General features: G+C 42.3%; 1 protein-coding gene across 8 annotated transcripts in view; it reads right to left on the bottom strand.

Moving 5' to 3' along the window:
• Nucleotides 1–15,122, bottom strand: part of rhobtb4 (Rho related BTB domain containing 4) — a 46,570-nt gene that overhangs the window by 19,919 nt on the left and 11,529 nt on the right. For 4 of the 8 annotated variants that reach the window (XM_078250505.1, XM_078250506.1, XM_078250503.1 and 1 more), the window contains exons 3-4: nucleotides 3,690–3,891; nucleotides 2,743–2,846 (exon numbers count right to left, since the gene is read on the bottom strand). In XM_078250505.1, coding sequence (XP_078106631.1) covers nucleotides 2,743–2,846; nucleotides 3,690–3,881 — 296 coding nt within the window. In that variant the 5' untranslated portion in view covers nucleotides 3,882–3,891. Of the gene's footprint in view, nucleotides 1–2,742; nucleotides 2,847–3,689; nucleotides 3,892–7,618; nucleotides 7,786–10,050; nucleotides 10,417–15,122 lie in introns of those variants that run through there. The other 4 variants (XM_078250502.1, XM_078250509.1, XM_078250508.1 and 1 more) reach the window with 4 other exon arrangements.

Here is a 15,122-nt window from a genome sequence, read left to right as displayed (position 1 = left end):
TTCACTAATGTAATCTCTGAAAAGCTTATACTCCCAAGGACATAACATAACACTACACCACCAAAGCATTACATCACCGCTCTCTCTCACACACACACACACACACACACACACACACACACACAACACACACACAACACACACACAACACACACACACTCTCACACACACACACACACACACACACACTCTCACACACACAGGAATGCCCATTAGCACTTTGTCAAAGGATCATTACCATGGCATAGTCTGTTTGAGGTCATGTTATGTGTACGTTTCTTTGTTTGCATGGTTACATGATTTCTTTTTTCATATCTAGGATTTACTGCCATTATGTGCCAGTATAACTTTATGTTGTTAGCATAACACTACTGAAATATGAGCCCCAGAAGGCTTTTACTGTAAATCTGTCCGATCTTGACCCATCTATAAAAAGCAGCTATTTGAAAGTCTGAGAGTGAAGGTGAGGTAATTAAAAATGAGCGCTAGAATAATCCTTTAGTACAACTACTTTGCACTGCAGAGCTATTTCCAGGTTCAACCTGGAGGTCAACCCGGATGACCTACATATTGTATTTTTATGTATGTAACCTGTCCACTGTTCTATCACTAATTATTTACCACCAACACAAATGCATAATAAATAGCTCCACCAGTGACTGTTATGTATTGCTTTCTGTGTGTGCGGACCGTGCATGTGTGTGTATGTGGTGGATTCAAACTACAAAGGTCATCAGCTGCCAGATTATGTAAGAAGAGACACATACAGTATATGGAAACAGGCCCTCGCACAAACACAACAGAGATGTCCCAGATAATCTGATTTTCTGTTGCAATAAAGAAATTGATAAATGGGTCTTATGCAGGCATACGTGTATCACTCTGAAATCACACAGGCTGGCATGACACCCCTCATCGTCATTAAGTCTGTCACAACTATACAGTATTATAAAAGTTAATATGGCACCTCTTAAACTGCTTACAAGAACAAATGCTTACAGGTGCAATATGATATTGTTTTGCATATTTAGCCAAAAAACAAAAATGAATTTCTGCTGACTGAAAAAAAAATTAAGTTGAGGTTGGCTCAGGTTAAGTTTGGCTTAGCCTATTTTCAGGCCAAGATTGTTTTCCCAACCAGAATGTTCCTCTCCTAACAAAGCATGTGACAGTCTGGGTATTGTCTAACAATGTGATGTTTTGATATCAACAAAAGGCTGAGAGTGGAGGAAGGTGTGGAGAGGGTTTTGGAGCAGCAAAGTGTCAAGGCTAAAGACCATTTCACAGTTATGTAAACATAAACATTCTAAATGACAATGAAGGTGATTTCCTGTTGCAGCGTATGTGAATGACACCATTGGACATGAAGTTTAACAAGGGTCCAGGTTGTTGCCTAGCAATGGAATTCCATTGAAAGGGTCTATAGAGGAGGCAAATGATGGGAGTTGAATTATGGAATTATGGGATTATGAGGGAGAGGGGAGGTAAAGGTGAGGTGGAGGAGTCTGAGGGCAGGTTGGAGGAGAGGGCACGGTCCAAATGAATGAGTGGATGAACAGAGCTGGAAGAGGAGGGGAGGTTGATGCCTGGAGCTGCAGATGCCAGGGAGGCAGGCAGAAAACAGCTGAGCTGGCACTGTCTTTATCAGCTGACTGCAGGCTGACAAAGCATACAGGACATTCAGACAGACAGACACACAAGCGCACACACGCCAGAACACACACAAAGAGAGGCAGATCACTGTGCAGATGTACAGACACTGAGAACGTGGAAGGACACCACAGAGGGGAGGGAATTTGAGCCACACACTGAAACTATACGCAACCTACAAATGCACAAACGGACCTTCTGTCAAGCAGATGCACTTGCAAAAAGGTGACAGGGTGACATGTTACACAAAGTGCATCCACCCACACCCTTGAGAGAACTCCCAGATGGCAGTGTAACATGTACATGTATGTGTGTGTGGATGTTTGTGTCTGGTTAGGGCGTATGACTATGTAAGAGACACTTTCGATTATGAAAGATATGCATAAAATAGATTAAATGGTATAAAATAATATGTAAACGATAATACAATCAGCATTGTTACAAAAGAAAAAAATTAAACCCAAAATGATTGTATTTAGATAAATATGTGGGTTAATAATGAATTGTCTATTAACAGAACTCATTTAATGATGTAGGCATCTTCACTTTTCTGTTACTGTCATGTGAATTGATATTTGCTGGTTTTGCTTTGGCAATAAGTACTTTTGCAATTCATGCCAATAAAGCAGCTTTGATAAAGGGATGGGGAGTAAGAGGATAGAGTGATGATCCAATCATGTCTGGTGGAGGAAGGATGTAACAGCTTGAGGGCAGAGAGTTCAACTAAAAAGCGTGGCAGCTGGATTACACAAAAAACAACTTTTGGGTAAGTCAATGTTATGTGGGCATGTTTATGTGGGTGTGACAGATTAGTTACATTCTCATTGTAAGTTACTTTCTCCTAAATGAGCCGGGAATGAATTTGGTCACATATTTGTCCAAGGAAATTGTGTCAAGGCTTTACAAATTCTACAGCCAAAGCAAAGCATTCTTTTGGCTGCACCAATTATGAAAGAGGAGCGTGTTGCAATGTAGTTAACCTTGGGGTCAGCCAGTAATTGTGTTATTGGGTCAGTAACTAGGTCTTGGTTTGTAGAATGTCTGGATGCCTGCATGCGTGCGTGTCGGTCTGTCGTGTATGCATCTGCTCACCTGCCATAGGCGAATCGTCTGTCTTTGTGATGATCCCCGAATGTGTCCCATAGCCTCAGGGACACACTGACCTCATCCACTACATCACGAGATCTCTCTAACACCTGCAACACAGAGAAATGTAATATGTAAGCAGGTTAAAAGGTCTTAACTTCATTTTGATGTTTGCAATCACATGGGAAGAAAAAAAAAAAGGTACAATTTCAAACTGCATTGTTTTTAGAATTAAGTTGTATTTCATAGGCCTGAAAAATAGATATTTTCCCAAGCGTGCTGTGCTGATAAATGAAGCCAACGCGGAAGTGCCAAAAACACTAGTTCATCGACTGGTCACTCAAGGCTGGCTCCAAAAGCGACTTAATCCCCATTAGTCTGGATCAACGGAAGTACATTTCCAGGACAAAGCCTGACATCAAAGCCTGGTGTCAGGCTTTGCCCCTCACCTTCCACTCTTTGTATGTTGCCTTTCTCAAAACCCCATCCTTGCAGAAATAAACAACAAAAAACTTCAAGCTAGCAAGCCACACTGAAAATGGCAATTCGAAGAAAATTTGGATCGTGCACAAGTTAACAGGCAGACATGCGAGCGAACAAGGCAGCTCTGCTTGGTTCTTTTGGTGAATGATTGTAAAGATTTAAATTTTTGTTTAAGGCATTTACTATCTAACTGGGATGTTTTGGGGCCGGTTGACGGAATTGCTATGGATGAAGTACACATGGCGATACACTGGTAAGATCAACAATGTATCCAGCTAATTTAAATAGCTTCATCACTGTATTGTGTGAACAGTTAACAGTGTTTTCTTTTAAGAGGTGCAAAAGTTCCACCAAAATAAGTTCCTTCCCAAGACTATTTTGCTGTTCAAAAGTGTACCAGAGTTTGTCTGTATGTGGCTAATTCCACACTGTGTTTGGCTATGTGTGTTTATGTGTATGTATCTGCCCACCTCCTGGCATACACGGTACTGGTCGATGGCCCAGACGGTTGGCACGTGGGTGGCAAGCAGCTGATACTGTGTGAGGGTGGCATTGCAGGCCCGGGCGCAGATTAGCCTGGTCTTGCCTACTGCATTATCCCCTACCACCACACATTTAATGGTTTCCACATTGGGCCGCTCATAGTCTGTGTCTATATCCATGGAGAGGGCCCTGGAGAGTAGGTAAAAAGAGAGAGTGGAAGAAAAGATGTTAATTCAACATTCATGGAATATTTAAATCACATTGATAACGCAATGAAAGCAACTGGCACCAGGCACAGTAGCTTCTAACTCTGGCCCGGTCCAGGAAGCGTTGTTAAGGCTCCAAGCCCCCGTAGCTGCTTCTGCCAAACTCCTCAACAGAACACATGGTTCGCAGGCTAAGGAATGGAGGGACCGCAGAGCTATTTCTGTAACAGCAAAGAGAGAAAGAAAAGAGAGAGACCTCCCTTGAGCTCTCTATCCTTTTCTCTCCTTGTCTGTCGATCATCCTATCTGTCCCCCTCTTGATAGCATCTTCACTTCAGAGAAAACATAATGCAAAGTGATGATATATCTACATGGCAACAATAAAAAGACACCAATCCCTCACAAATGCATTTGTATTTAGTTTTTTAGGTCATTCAGGAGCCCAGGGGGAGATGTGCATCATCTGTTGGGGTCAAACATATTTATTGTAGGCTTACACAGAGGGAGGCGCAGACATTTTGTTGCATGTTTGACCAACAGTTAACGCCGTAGCACAAGACAGAAGTGGTTATACACACAGCTCAACCGACTTCCTCTTTTAAAAGCACACATTACTGTGAAAAGCTTATCAAAATCCCCTTCCCATAAACTGCTTACAAACATTTCTGACATGTCAAAACACATGTTAATACTGAACCTATTTTCTAAAACATTCCTGAAAGAATCTGCTGTATTGCATAACCAGCCCACACACCGAAAGACCTGCAGTCGGCTAATCAGTCCATCCGTCCTAGCAACTAGTTCAAAGACCCACCCCAAGGCCCCATAAATAGAGCCTCTGAAACATTCATAAAGGCCTTCACTTGCTATTCCATTGACGTGGATGCCACTGCAACACTGACAAACACCAGCAGCTAAAAATGGCATCTATTCATCGGACACATGAGCCATGTGTGCACCCTGCTAATCAACCATGACCTGCTCTTTGTGTCTAAATACACTTCCAACCTGTTCATAATACCACTGCTGCTAGATAGAACTAAGTTCTTCCCCACATACCTCAGACAATGATTTGACATCTTTCCTGTCAAAAGGATTCCCAATTTTGTAAGCCAGGAAGCACAGAGAGCCTACCTTTGTCTATCTGAGCTGAAGTAAAGAGTGAACAGTTAAGGCAGTTTCCTGAATGGTCCATATGGAACAGATAAAGCTGTGCCTTTCAGAGTTATAAATACCCTTTGTCCATTGCCACCTGTCTGGCTGCGACATCTTCAGAGACACGTACTACAGGTAGAGGAGAGAGATAGAAGAAGCAATAAAAAGTTACCACAACCTTGCACTTATTTAACAGCTATATGCCTAATGGTCACAGCAGCTGCCAAAACAGCAGCCCTCTTAGTGCTGTATTAGGAAAAGAGATATGAAGGACCAAGTATGAAGCCTGACATACTACACAATTGGTTCTGTAATATTCACAATATGTAAACAATATGTAAGGGGGAGAGAGGATACATAGTATGTTAATTCCTAGTGTTTCCAATGCAACAGTAGATAAGCAAAGGGGAATGCAAGAGAGACAAGGCAGGGAGGGGATTATTAGAGTCTTAGAGAGAAAGAGAGGGACTGTCCGCCCAGCATTAGAATCAGTCAGTCATGCCACTGGGATCAAAAGGGCATGACCAACAATAACCAAGGCTGATAGAGACAGATAGAAAAAAAGAGACAAAAGTACAGTTCAGCACCCTCTACTACTGACCCCTGGAAGTCAGACCGGTCTGGAAGTCTGTACGCATATGGGCAATGTGAGTGTGCATGCATGTGTGTGCATGTGGTAATGAGCTTAGGGCCGGAATCATGCGAGCAATGATGTAACTGGGAGGTGGCGTTGGTGGTGGTGTGGACAGTTTCTCAGGGGGATCAAGAGTACCCAGCTCCCAGATATCATCCTCCATCTGAGGCTCTGCATCGCGCTCAGAGCGAGACTCTGGTCATGCATCAGTCAACACACAATTGCTTACTCGCACACCACTGCACTTGATAGATACGTATGCACCACTCTCAGGTTTATATTTAAACTGTATAAGCTTTCACAAACAATTATTTTTAATTGCACGACAGAGGGATGAGCAGAAGCCGGAGACTTTGAGAGCAGAGCAGAGCAGCTCAGAGGAGTGGAAAGAGAAGCTGCAAAGCTCAGGTTTCATTTTTAGCCAGTGACCTATAGTTAACTGCACACAGATGTCTAGACCTCATCATCTTCCCAACAAGGCAGCAAAGGAGGCCGCAAGGGCAAAGAAGTGTTGGCATGTAACAATAGAATGTGTGTGTGAACGAGAGAATGAGATTCTGTCCAAGTTTTTGTGCATGTATTTCTGACTCCTATAGTGGCATATTGACAGGTGTAGGCAAGACGACAGTGATAGGAACGCTGTGACAGGAACTCAAACGTCCACTCAAAACACAAACACCGACCTTCTGGTTTACTCTGGAAAGTGTGTGCGTGTTCGGTGCAGGAGGACCAGACAGACAAAGAAGCTCATGCATAATTTGGATAGTGTGCATCTCAGTATGGCTTTGCTTTAAGGCCAGAGGGGGTTTCATAAGGATATGGCTTACAGCTCTACCTCATTGCACAGTTCCTGGCATCTTTACCTCTTGTTTTTTTATACACTTCCTTTCTTAATCCTTCATTTATTATTCTGTCTGTCTAGGTCTGTCTGGTTTGTTCCCAGCTGTGCCCAGCTGTGCCCACTCAACCACACATTCTGACCCACTCACAAACTCCCTCCACTCTCCTTCCCATTCTGTATTCATTCTCCAATTGTAATTCTCCAGCTCACAGTTATTCCATCCTTCACTTCCCTCATTGTCTTTGAGTAACCTCACTCCATCGCCCCTCTTTCTTGTCCTCTCCCAGTTTTTTCTGTCTCATCCAACAGCATGCCCCCTTCGCCCCTTTTATTAGACGTCATCCATCTATCTACGACCTCACACTTTTCTGGATAGCAATCAAGGAGAAGCATTAAGCAGACAGCTCTCCCACACCCAGTTTGCTTTCCCCTCTGTCTCCCTCTCTCTGTTACGCAATGCCTTTAGCAATCCACTGGCAGCAACTGCTCATCCCAATGCTCTCCGCAGCCCCCATCCGCCTCTTTTTTGTCCTCTTCCTTAGGGCTAGAGTTCACCTCAACACCCTGTCTGGGCCGCCTGCCTCTCCGCTCCCTCCACCCAGCACTGCAAAACAAAATGACCCCAATAACAACCCACTTTATTCATGGGCCAACACTTGCACACTCACACAGAGCTTTGGAGTTTACACTATCGCAGGCTTGACTGCATGGTCAAAGTGTCCATGTGTAATTGTTGGAAGAAATGATGGCTACATGTGTAGTCATGTATGCAACCTAATTCTTTTATAACTATTTTTTGTCAAACGTCTGCTCCTATGAAAGAAAAAGTCTACCCATTAGTACTGGTGTATGCTTTTCAGGTGTGTGTGTGTGTGTGTGTGTGTGTGTGTGTGTGTGTGTGTGTGTGTGTGTGTGTTATGTGGGTGTTTTATACAGTGAGTGCCACAGGCACAGCTGGCACAGACTGGTTACATAACCTGGTCTGTTGCCTCTGCTTGGCTCCCTGGATGGCTGACAGTAGACCTCAGACTCACACATACTAGCACAGACATGCATACACACATGCATGCCGGCACGTACTTGCCTCACCCACTGCAGATGCCGGTACTGGTATTATTGTGCGGCGGCCCGTGGCAGACAGCGATATGTAAGCAATCAATCCTAATGAATGAGATGGTCTTTGGGAGCAGCATGTCAGCCTGCTTAAGAAAGCCTTCCTCCTCTCTTCTCTCTGCTGCAATTATGCTTTGTAAACACAGGAAGGCTCCTCTTGATGCCCTAATTTCCTTTAACCCTCCCCATCATCTTCCTCCTCCTCCTCCCCTGTCCATATTTTCCACCTACGCTTTCTCTCCATCTCTCTAGCTGTCTTAACTTGTTTCTCGTTTCTATTTCACACCCTTATTTTTTCCAGTATCCACACACAGTATGTAACATTTTTCTGGTCAGTATCTCCTAGGATCCCTTTTCTTCTATCACCTCTCCACTTTCTCACCCATTTTTACTATTTTCTTTTCTGGACTTTTTTTCTGATAAAATAAACAGGTATGAGATGTCAATTCCTTTGCCATTGAACATTACAGTACTTTCTTTGTGACTGTTTTGACTATGCTTAGGAGAAGAAGAAAAAAAAAGATATATATATATAATGTTCTGATAGTGTTCTTCTTTGTCTATTAAAATGAGTCAAAGCGATTGTGAATACTTTAACATTGAGCTAAAGTACTCAGTCAGTGACCCAAATATGAGTGTAACTTTATCGAAGGGGAGGTGGATTAGGTCTGTCTGGAAGACGATATTCCAGGCCGCATATTTCCTTCGGGAATGTAACAGGGGATTTAAACATAATGTAAAATACATTTTAAAAATGGGCTAGAATATAAGGCCCTGGTCCTTTCAACTCAAAATAGCCTGGACCCTTATTATCAAACTATTATACAGTATATTTGCAAACTACCAAAAACAGAGCTGAACATTGTTAAAAGTACAACACTTTTTTCCCACCAAAGCTCTGCGGTCAATGTTATAACATACTGGGTTCAAACCTAAGAGAACACACACAGAAAGCATAAAACATATAGTACACAATTTCAAGGTCTATTATCCCTTACTACCTTCCTCTACAGCCTGATACACGGGTCAGAACATTCAAGACGTCATATAATGCGGGCTGACCGTTCCATGTGGGTTTGTCAGTGCTGCACTATGTTATCTCAAAGCTGTTGACACAGACAAACTGGTTGGGCATCATCATCAACCATAAGAAGCTCTGTACTAGATCTATCTGATGTTATACATTATGACAGCCCTGATCATTGATTCATTAACAGAACTAGGCTAATAAATTATTTGTACAAGGATGTGAAAAGAATATTTAGTAATGCTAGAATAAATAATAAAATGTATAACAGTTGGTGTTTCCACAAAAGGATGAGCCTTAGTCACAGGGTAGCCATTAGAGTAATAGACATCTTTTCAAGAGAAAAATATATTGGCCAAAAGACAAAGATTGCACAAGATGGAAGAGAAGTGTGCCAAATTGTTTATGTAACCAAATCCTGCAGATATGATTAATTGCTGATGAGTGGAAATGAATATATGGCGAGATTAAAAGCTCCTGGTGTACAATATTATTTATTTATTCATTTCCAGGTATAGTGAGAGGCTTCTTCAGCAGTCAAGCCACCTGCTGTAACACGTCCTCCGATGACGTCATACCCACAGGATCAGCATTACATTTCTTTTCAGTGTGTGTGTAGCCTATGTGTGTGAGTCTATTCATGCGCGTGCGTGCACGAGTGCGCGTGGATTCTTACAAACTGAGATTCTGCACGGTGTCTATTGCCACAGTTTTTGATCCGCAATGCATTCCGTTCCACTAAATACGGTGCTGTAGCATCACTACACTCATCAATGAAAAGCACCTCGTGCTCTCCCTCTCCCCCGCAGTCATTCATAACTACCTGGCTCATTCATATTTTTGGGAATTCGATTCAACGAATCGGCCAATCTAGCCTATTGTATCAGTATCCCTGTGTTGTGAAATAAAATGCAGGTTAGACATCACGTTTAGTACGGCGGTAAGATGTATTTCACATATCGATGTTGTAAAAGGCAGGTAGATCTCAGCCTACATCCCAAATGATGCGCTGATAAATCATGCGTAATGTGCCAAGCCCATCCGCTGCACTACAACACTCACTGAATCGAAATGCTCTAAAGCAGTCTGTGCAGCACGCGTGGGATTAAAGAAAACATCTTCCATTGTAACATGTCTTGCTAAAATAATGTAAAACGTGTCACATATAGGAGCCTTTAAGACTATTACAGGGACATTATAGAGATTTAAGAGGAGATTAAAAACCCATCAAGGACAATGAGCATGACAGCTCATGATTGCTGAATCTTTAGAGTAACGGATATTAAAATTAAGCGCTGGGTGGATTGCTTAGTGCACAACAAGAAGGGCATTGGGAGCATGTGACCTGTACTGCTGCAGGAGGGGTCCCTACCTTCCGACGGTTCCGGAATTGACCCACATACCACTCTGCTGGTGGTTCAGCCGGTCGCTCAAACCGGACAAAAACGCGCGGAGAATGAAGACGTGGTCGCGGTGGTCCCGTTGTTTATGCCAGAGAGCACACAGCCTGCAGAACCTCTGCCCTTTCACATCCTCTCCTCTTACTTCCCCTCGCTGCCTTCTTAACCCAGCGTCCCACAGTCCTCAACAAGTAGGCTACCGACTCGCTGCTGTAGACCTGATATGCTGTTGTGTTTTTAATCAGACACCTTTACGATAAAATGTAAACATAACCGGCCTAAATGTATTTCTGTCTAAGCCACCTCCTTCTGTTGGTGTTTCCCCAGCTGATTTCCTCTTAGGCATGCCTCCACGACTGCGCGTCACGACACAAGTCGACCAACTGATATTGTGCTGCGTTCAGGTGCTCTCAGAAAGAAATATTATTTGGAGTAGAACGGCACACCTAAGCCTCCACTGTAACATATAGGCTACCCCAGCTGCACGGCCGTGACATGTTTGGGGTTAGAATAGAAAGCATAGAAGACATTAATGATAAGAACATTTGATAGGCATATTATAAAACGGATGGGTTGTGCATTCATTCCAACATGATATTGAACCCTTGATGTTTGCATTTTCGCTTGCATTTTCAGTGTTGCTGTGCTGGTAGACTTAGAGCTAGAGAAACGCAATCAAATAGAATCCCTTAACACAAATATCACCCAACAAAAGCGGCTGAAGACTCCAAAGAAATTTAATACAAGATTTGAGGTGTCGAATGACGGAGCTGAAAATTACCACTTGAATGTTTCATAAGCGATTAGGACACAGGAACCAATCATATCCTGCAAAACTGTGCTTTTTCCATCCGGTTAACTCAATACAGCCCACAAAGCATGCTGTCTTTTGTTGGTGAAACACTTGAGCACAGCTGTATGTGTAGACTCTCTGTCATTATGACTCTCATTATTACAAGGGATTGGGCATTTAAAAAAATAAAACATAAAGCATATTTACCAAGACTAATATAAATAAAAATGTGCCAAAAAATATAAATTATATTATAAATATCCATCTGATCTCAGCTTGAACTCTCCTTTAATTCTTGCTCATTCATATAAGTAATTCCCTATGCAAACAAAAATCCGGATAAATGATTCAATGGTGTAGTTATTACTCATAGGCAATGAAGAGATTTTTTTTTCCCTCCTATGGTTATTCTGGGTATTCAGGCATAGCAACTAGCTATCACATAGCAACACTTGTGTATTTCTACAAAAGCCAATACAGGAGCCAAGAAAAAAAGGTTTTTTTGGCCTTCACATTTTTCCAAGATCTCAATGTCTGGGAATGCATTTCTGGAATGTTAGGCTGTACCAGAGAAGAAAAATGCTGCCATGTAGGAGGTAAAATATGTCACTATTCTGCCAGCAAAAACTATTTTTACTTTAAACTTAAATTGCTTTGTTAATGTGATGTTATCCAGCTAAAGACTTTGCCCAGGCATGTTTTTAAGACAGGAACCTTCTTCTGAGTCATTTATCTTTTATATACAGCCATGCCTGCAATCTGAGATATGAGGTGCAAAGTGGAATTTGTATTAGATTACATTTTATCTTACATTTCATTTTGGACATTTTGCCGTGTTTGGCCATACAGGGACAGTGGACAGTCTAATCTACCAACTTCCGTTCATGACTGTGGGAGACTGAAGACAGACATCTACTGGTAAGTTTTGGTACTGACCTCTCGGAAAACAAAGGAGGAATAAGCACTCTCTGCTCAGTGTTGTCACTGAAGGCCACTGCACCGAGAGCTTACATCTTTGTGACAGTGTTGATCAGCAGTGGCTGCCAGTCTGTATGTCTAGAGTGAAAGAGTTTAATGAAGCAGGATAATGCTATAGCAAACCACAAATCTATTACCTGACCCTTCTGCTCCTCAGTCTATCCCAACAAACTCATAACGATGTGTGTTTTTATACATGTTCTTGCACAAAATATGCAAAAGCGCACACACAATAGCACAGCACCACAGTTAAGGGAACAATAGTTTAATGTGCAACAAAGTGGAGATGTCTTTTTGTATATCTATTTGTCCAGTGTTGTCTTGAAGCCCTGAGAAAACTCTGGCCCCTGACCTGGCTGGCATGGTCAGAATGAAACAGCATGAAAGATGGGCTGGAATGCTGCTGGAGAAAGCAGGGGTTCAACAGCACTGGCACTGAGAGAGCTTAGAAATGTGGCGAGGCAGCCCCTTTGTTAGAGAGGTGTACTTGTGAGAAAATTCTCAAGCAGCACAGGCTGAGCCTATGTCTGGCCTTTTCAGCTATATGGAAAGGACAGCGCGGCTTTGTTTACATGCTTTATCGCTCTTTTTTTAAATGTGTGGGAAGTCTACTCCCAATGCTTTTACACTTTGGTGAGATTCGAGTTGGGAGAATGAGCTGAGATCATTCTTTGGCATAACTACCTCAACAGGTAGTGTCCTGCTGCTTGGACAAATACGCCGTTTAGTCCGCAGTATATTCAATGCCATCCAATGCTCCTCGAGATTTGTTGAAGGGTTGAATTTGTTTATTTAGACAAAAACACTTAATTCGAGCTCATTACATCACAATTTGGTATCCTGAGGATACCCTTTACAATGTTTTATAATAATACTTTAATATTACCTCTGTAAATGCCTTCATCTCACTTTTCATCAAACATTCAAGAAGGGCAACTCCTCTGACACCTGTTTTCACAAAACAGTTGCTGGTGTTTCAGTAAAATTCTCTACCTGTCATATGGTGAAAGTGAACATATTTGGGCTCAGATTGATTGATTTCAGATAAAATCATAAGTTTATTTAATATTAAGCAATGGACATCGGGTATCACTTTTATGGACACAGAGCATTTTGGTATGAAACTCTCTCTCTCTCTCCTCATCTCCTCCCCTCCCTGACCCTATTCTCACCCCTACAGCTCGCCCAAATATCCAACAGGCCGCACACCCCCTGCCTCAGCACTGTACTGGAACTGTTCTAAAGCTGTCAAAACACCCAGCTTCTCACAATCCCCACATCCACAGAGAGTTCGCCTCAAACACACACCGTATCCAGCGCTATTAAACACACACATGCAACGCACACTCAATGAAAACAGTCTACATGCAGCCCCATGCACTGACACAAGTAGGTCAGAGCTGCAGTGGGTCTTCCAAACAGTCCTTCAGCACCAAGGAACTGATAACAGTATCAAAGATTAAATTCTACCTTCAGCCCGGACAAACACACACGCACACACACACATACACACACATGAACAAACATGACATATCATATGTGCGTCTGCAGATCTACAGTATGAGATCATTTGCTTGTTTGTTTGGCAAGATGAAGCATTTTTGTTTTGCAGAGGAACAAGACAAAAATGCATCAACACAGGAATTTCAATCTGTTCCTCTGGGAAGAAAATTCAGAGGTCAAAGGTGAAGGGTGAAAGTGAAATGAGCATTCCTAAATGATCCCGGGTAGAAGAACAGTAAACAACTGACAAATGCACAGAAACACACAGACATCTATGTCAATCTCTGACTTGGAGTCTTTTCATTTCCACTCTTAATCTCTTTCTCTCTCTCTCTCTCTCTCTCTCTCTCTCTCTCTCTCTCTCTCTCTCTCTCTCTCTCTCACACACACACACACACACACACACACACACATGACATTGGGAGGTGGCTGAGATGTGTTGCCAGAGCCAGCACCCTGGCATGAAACAGAGTGTTTTGTAACAGCCGGCCTATTTGGCGATGGGTGATGGGCATGTTAGCAGAGTATGAGTTTAAGTGAAAAACATTCAACGCTAGATAAGGCCTGAGAGAAAGTACAGAAAGAGACAGACAGACAGAGTGCAAGAGAGAGAGAGAGGCCTGGATATTGTTTACTTACTAAGTTATCAGTAGATTGTCCTATCTACAGTCAGTTGGAAAGCTCCATGTATGTGAACAGCTGTTGTTGCCTCATTATATCCTAATGAAGACATATCACTTCATTGCTCACAACAGAAAGAAAAACACTACAATGGAGTAAAATGCCAGAGCCCATTAGTCAGAAGCTATTAAATGTATTCATTCTTAAATGCTATTTCATTCTAGGGCGACACACATAAGCATAACGTAAGTGTTATGTCTTGTAAAAACACATCCATTTAGAAAACCTTTTTTATGCAGGTTTAATTTATTTCATGTCAAAAAGGCTGTTGAAGAGCATTTTTAATTAGACCGGTAACTAACTCTCATGTTTCATAGGTATCACCTTCATTTCTGCATTCTTTTAGAGAACCAGAGGCCTCCAAATTACTGCTAATCAACCAATTAGCCAAAAATAATACATAAATAATTAATTAAAATATGAATTTGACCTTAAGGGTGTGTGTGTGAGGTGTGCACCCTGTACAGCGAGATATAATACTGAGTTAGCTGTGCCCTCAAAACCAATCATGGATACAAAGTAAAAGTCTGTATGATTTAGATTTATGAACTATTAAACTCCCAAGGTCTGCAGCATACCAAACAGAACACAAAAGATAAAACTATTTCTGTTAACAAACTTGTCATTAGTTATTATTCCCCTGTTGCTACCGAATGTGGAATGACAGTCAGTTGGTGAGTCTGACTCCCTGGCTGCAGATAAGTGTTCACTGACTATAATACTGATGTTTGATCAGGTCAAGTCTGTGCTGGTGATGATGGGCCATGATGGTGGAACATGTCTGGAATGTAAAGTGGCTTAAGGTCCTGGGGCAAAGGCTGGATAGAGGTCAGAATAGCTGAATAGAAGGGATGGATGGAGGGACGAATGAGTGAAGGAGAAAGGCAGCCCTGGTGAGGGTGTATGGTGGGGTAGTTTTGAGGGGGATTGTTTAACTGCCTGCTGTCCACCTGAGAATAAACAGACCTCTGATTATGATATTAATGCCAACTTAAATGTTTCCCAGTGAGGTGCCTGGCTTTCGCAAAGTGCCCTCAGACTGCCCATTTAGAGCCATGTGGCATCTGGCACACCCAACCAACACAACCA

This window comes from Sander vitreus, chromosome 5 (assembly GCF_031162955.1).
Source record: "Sander vitreus isolate 19-12246 chromosome 5, sanVit1, whole genome shotgun sequence".
Lineage (NCBI taxonomy): Eukaryota > Metazoa > Chordata > Actinopteri > Perciformes > Percidae > Sander > Sander vitreus.
The sequence above is the reverse complement of the archived record's forward strand: the minus strand, read 5'-3'. Positions and strand labels throughout refer to the sequence as shown.